The 6000-nt window shown below is 38.1% G+C and overlaps 1 protein-coding gene across 1 annotated transcript in view; it reads left to right on the forward strand.

Moving 5' to 3' along the window:
• Window positions 1-128: 128 nt before the first annotated feature.
• ctdspl2a (CTD (carboxy-terminal domain, RNA polymerase II, polypeptide A) small phosphatase like 2a) overlaps window positions 129-6000 on the forward strand; it is a 15611-nt gene continuing 9739 nt past the window's right edge. The window contains exons 1-3 of the mRNA XM_065292120.2: window positions 129-318; window positions 5489-5697; window positions 5781-5919. Coding sequence (XP_065148192.1) covers window positions 5512-5697; window positions 5781-5919 — 325 coding nt within the window. The 5' untranslated portion in view covers window positions 129-318; window positions 5489-5511. The remainder of the gene's footprint in view (window positions 319-5488; window positions 5698-5780; window positions 5920-6000) is intronic.

Here is a 6000-nt window from a genome sequence, read left to right on the forward strand (position 1 = left end):
AGAACATAACTGTCTATTCGCTCTCGCGCTACAATGATGTCATAGTCAATCGGTCTCTACAGCGCCATATTAAGTAATACGCCTCCCTCCAAAATGAACGAGCATGCGCGGTACGGTGTAGCGTCATCCGGGTTCTTCGCAAGAATCCCTCTGAGAGGAGGCGGGAAATGGCGTCCCGAGCAGCTGTAGTTGATCTATCCACTGTTCTGTGACTCACGCTCAGCGGATAACTCACCGACTGAGGTTTCCTCGGGCCGCAGAAACAGCTGTGGACTCATCCACAACATCTCCGGATCGTGCCGCCTTGACCCTTGTCATGTAAGTGTTTAAACCGAATCACAATAATGCCAAAATAAATATTTAACCCTACGACACGGTCGCAGCGCTTTTGAAATCTCGCGTCTTCATGACTCGCCCCCTCCGTATGTGAGAACATGCAGATTAATACAACACGGTGCAGTTGCCGTATGACGTGTTTATACAAAAATAATTAACTGATTAAATGTCATTGAAATTATTAAAATCTTTCTTTGTCTTTTTTCGTTCATGCTTGCGGTGTACTGAAGCTCGCGCGCTGAAGCGCGAGATACGAGACGCGGCGCGCGGGTGTCGCGAGACAGCCAACAAGTCATCTGTTAGCTTTAGCCGCTGGCGTCAAAACGCCCTAGAATTTAAGTTTTTATTGAGATTAAACCTGTTTTAAGGTGTAAATGTGATTTGGGTTTCTCAAAATCTGCATGCCAAATGCAGGGCCACCGTTGTCAGGTGTTTATTGTTTTGATGCCAAAACGACTAATTGATTTGCTAGCTAACTTGAGCGCGACCATTATCAGCTAATATTGTAGCTCGGAGGCGCGAGCTGTGCGAAATGACAGAAAAGGCTTAAATCGTGAATGTTTTAATGATGTATTGTTACAAGTCGTAAATGTTATGGACGTTACAGCTTGGGACATACCAGAAGCGACATACCAGTAGGCTAATGGCAAGCTACATTTGTTTAGGTTCAACAAGCAAAGCGGGCTATGAAGGAGACATGTTTCACCCCCGCCCACTTCTTGCACTGGAACGCTATGGAGTCTGGATACGTTTTTAGTCTTTTGTACAAACCAATAAATGTCAATCATACACAAATTGTTACAATACTATTTATTTATATATTTTCTCGAGTCCAGCTGGTTGACCGTTAAATGTAGTAATTTTGTGAGACTGGATGAAATTCCGATGCACCGGTAAATTCCGTTTTTGCACTGTAACGTTAAAGTGCCTGCAGCTATCAACATAAAACCTCTTAGATGCCAAATTATTACACTAAAAAATTCCTTGTTACACTTAAATGTTTAAGTTTAATCAACTTGAATTTACTATTTTTTTTTAACTTTGTTGACTAGTGAGGAGTTGCTGTATAAATTATAAAAAAATTAATAACTTCTAAGCTAATTCAACTTTATTTTTTATAATTTGTAGCAGCTCCTTACTAGTCAAGAAAGTTGAAAAATTTATATTTGAAAAAAGACTATCATAAATTTTTATTACAGCTTTTTGGGATGCTCAAATTTATGAATTTTTTTTTTACTTTAAATGCAAAATACACTTATGTTTTTTGTGTTGATTTATTATATAAACAAATGGTTTACATGAAGTTTTTCCGGACCTATGAAAATGATGAGAATTCAGATTTGGACCTTTTGAATGTAAACTTTGAGAACCCCTGGCATAGATGAATAATAAGAGTTCTGTACATGATATTGACATATTGTGACCCTCAAACACTATTGTTTCCTCCTCATATAAACCTTGTACATGCAAAAGACAGATGGAAAAGAGGCCAATCTCAACACTGACTTTGACGTTACAGTTGCGATTTATGCCCCTAACTAGGCATGGGCCGGTTACCGGTTTCAAGGTATACTGAGGTTTTAAAAAGTCAAGGTTTCAAAACCACTAAAATGTTCTGTGATACGGTCTCCAAGGTATGAGCTGTGTTTATTCAAAATTCATTAAGTCATGTGATTGATACGGGGAGCATCGGGGTTAAGGTGCCTTGCTCAGGGCACCACAGTCGCAACCCACCAGTCATGAGCCTCGAACCGGCAACTCTCGAGTTACAAGCCCAACGCTTTAACCACTAGGCTACAACTGCCACAAGTTAACGCTTTATGCTAGCGTGTAGGCTGCCAATTTCTACTGTTGACATTACAGTTACATTTTGGAGGTCCATGCCGAAAAAAACAAACTTGCCACTCTGAAACGTCTATCATCAACCTCTGAATAATTTATTGTTCCTAAAAATCTGTATCTTTGTCTAAACAAGGTCTGTTTACATGCACGCACACACATACACACAGAGCTACTGAAATTAGTTGTTCTGAGAAATAGCCCATCAGAGAAAAGCTCAACATTATACATTATTATTCGTAACCCTTTAAAAAGGTCATAATAGACTAGGGTTGTAAATGGACATGTAAAACCGTTTCTGGATAATTTTTTCACTTAATAAAGTCATATACCTTATATCAGAGAACAATGTGACATATTGTATCAATGCATTCTTTGGCACCTTTAAAATAATTATGCTTTTTTAATAAGTATATGATTTTTTTATAAAATTCCTTTATTTTTAATAGTGTTATGCTTAAATTACTCCTAACATTTAATTAAATTTATTGGGAAGTTGACAGGTTAGCAATTCAAGCATTATGGTCATGACAGTCAAAACTTTACTTACTATTACTAATATTATTACTAGGTTCAGTCATTTTACTTTAATGGGAATTAAAAGGTTAATAGTCAGTAATCGCAATGCTTTATTTTTCCACAAATGTCACTTTAGTCATTTTATTGGTATTTAACAAATTCTTTATATTAGTGATGCACCGATGTATCGGCCGCCGATATTTATCGGCCGATTTTTGATGAATTTGAAAACATCGGCATATCGGCAATAGCACGAGAAAGGCCGATACTGATTGTTTATTAATTAACTGCATAAAGAAATCCATTATATGTAAAAAAAAAAAAAAAGTTAATATTGTTAATAAAATAAATGCTGAATAGCAAAAACCACCTTTGAAGGTTATCATGCTGTCTTATTATATTTGTTTTAGCTTATTTTGTGCCTCTCTTATTATGTTGGTCAGTTGAATGTTAATTAGATAAAATCCATGTTCAGTAAAAATAATTTGATGCAGAAATAAACTAGCTAATAGACCAACTGTATAGTATTGTATACAAGTGTTTAATATCCGTATCGGCCAGAAGTTGTCTGTTTAAATCGGTATCGGCCCAAAAAAATCCTATCGGTGCATCCCTACTTTATATGCAAAAATCTCCACTTTTAAAAAGTCTCCAGTCTTCACTGTCTTTTCTGAATAAAGGTAAAGGGCTTAAATATTCGGTCGATATTCTGATATATTAAACAAAACCCTCCTTAAAGGGACACTTTTGCATAAAGCTTTGTATAGTTAAAACCCCAGTCATGTTTTTGAATGGTCATGCATCATTTTCTCAGTTTCCCATGAGAGAGGAGAAATACAGATTTCAGTGTTGCACTTCCTTCTTTCAATTATGTAAAAATCATCATTTTGCATCATTGAAAGAAGGAAGTCCAATATCGTTTAGGGATAGAGACTACAAACACCCCTTTTCTCTGTCAAATAGGCACCAAATTCTAAATGTATGTTACATTTCAACTACAAATATGACACACTTTCATTAAAGTTTAATGTTTCTACGGGTGAAATTATCCTTTAAATTCTTACAGCTTGACAGTTAAAAGTCAATGTTGCACATTATACAGTTTTTCAATGCACTTAGAGGACTTTGCTGAAAAATTAGCAATTTAATGGATTCTGCCAACAAACTGTAACTTCTGCATGACCTGAGGCCGGGATTAAGCGTATTTAAAGCAAAAGTCTTTGATAGTAATGTATGATACGTGCCAAGAGCATCCAGTCAATATTATTATCTTATTTTTGACAGAGGTGGTGTTTAGCTGCTTTTGCATCTGAGCTCTTTAATAGCAAATTAAAAATTAATAATATGTGACCCTGTCTGTGAGATCCAGACTAAAGTCTCATAATCTAATTATAGGTTTAGGAGCATCAACATTTGATTTCATTCATTGATTTTACTTTAATTTCAGTCTTTGATATGGTCATACTCTGTAGTATTAGTATTAAATATATCTAAGTTAAAGGTTTAAAATGTAGGATGATTTCATATAGTAAATCACAAAACTAACTTTTGCTTTATTTTCATGGGCAGTGTCACATTTTTGATCAAATGTTTTAGTTTTGTTTTTAAATCAACTAAGGAACATTGAGAGCAAGGTTTGCAATGAGCGCTGTCTTGCTCTAAAGGACAAGTTCGGTATTTTACACTTAAAGCCCTGTTTTCAGATTGTTTATGGTGAAATAGAACGGTTTTGACTGAAATTTCGACATATGCGGCTGCCCTGAGAATTTTCAGATGTTTGTGTTTCACCTCACACCTCTACAATGGGTTTAATGGTGCACTGGAACAATCCTTTCTAAAATGCATTAAACGTTCGTTTACAAAGACGTGAAACTCACCGAGTGGTCAGGGGTGTTCACTGATATGCTCACACAAAAATCGCTGCAAAAGATGCTTTCCAACAGCTGTTTTAGCATTCGTTGTTAACTTGTGGACCTATTTTTCCAAACGCCTCACACCCGTACATTCTTCCGCTTAGAGCTTGAATAATAAACACTCCAGCCCAGGTGGTGGCGCTAATCCGCCATTGCCAATTGCAGGAATAGAAACAAAGTTCCCGGCGCGGAGTAATACCGTACCTCACAGCACAGCTAATACAAGTCAATGGAGTTGGCAAAAACTACGATAAAACCTGTTGGAATGCGTCTTTTGCAGCAATTTTTGTGTGAGCATACCAGTGAACACCCCTGACCACTCGGTGAGTTTCACGTCTTTGTAAACGAACGTTTAATGCATTTTAGGAAGGATTGTTCCAGTGCACCATTAAACCCATTGTAAAGGTGGGAGGTGAAACACAAACACGCAAAAATTCTCGGGGCAGCCGCATATGTCGAACTTTCAGTCAAAACCGTTCTATTTCATCATAAACAATCTGAAAACAGGGCTTGAAGTGTAAAATACCGAACTTGTCTTTTAACCCATCATAGGCTTCAGTAGTTCAGGGTGATGCCTATGTATTTCCCTTTCTTTTTGTGGCACTCAAAAAGCAAGCGGTGGGGTGCAGTGAAGACCTTTCTCGTCAAACGGCAGGGGAGAGATCTGATTGTTTTCCTTGAGTTGCCATGACTGATCACGCAAGTGGAATTTCCCACTTCAACAGCCGTGCTGACATCTGAATGTCCTACGGCATTATTAATTTAGCCATAGTGAAATTTACTATACTAATGCGGTTCGAAATGTTACTGACAGTTGAAATGAAATGAACACAGGATGCATTGTGCTTTTTTATGATTATTGACTGACATTATCTTCGCAGCCTTACATGTGACTTTTGGGACGATGAGGCTGAGAATGCGTAAAGCATCTCAGCAGCGGAGCACCACCCTGTCCGCCCGGACCGCCAAGACCAAGAGGAAGCACTCCGAGGTGGAAAGCAGTTTGCCCTCAGAAGACGGCAAGATGCCGAAACGAGACACAGGCATTTTCTCCACCATCAAACGGTTCATCAGAGGCAATGCTGTCAAGGTTTGCAGTGTAGTTTGTGTTATATGACTTGTGTTGGGGATGGATTTGTGCAGTTTGATCTCAGTTGTGTTTCTTAATGTCAGGTGGAGCAGTGCACTCCTGCTAAGAGGAGCCGTGTTGACTGTGATTCAGACAGTAATCTGATCACATCCACTCCGACCGGTGGAAATCTGCCCAGCAGAGCAAATCCCAGAACCCGCAGGAAAGGCCCTGTCAACGGAGGTATGTATAGGAGTGTAGTTATAGAAAGGCCATATTTGAAAATGTAGTCCTCAAGGTTTCATGTACAAATGAAATGTACAT

The sequence above is a fragment of the Paramisgurnus dabryanus genome, chromosome 23, assembly GCF_030506205.2.
Source record: "Paramisgurnus dabryanus chromosome 23, PD_genome_1.1, whole genome shotgun sequence".
Lineage (NCBI taxonomy): Eukaryota > Metazoa > Chordata > Actinopteri > Cypriniformes > Cobitidae > Paramisgurnus > Paramisgurnus dabryanus.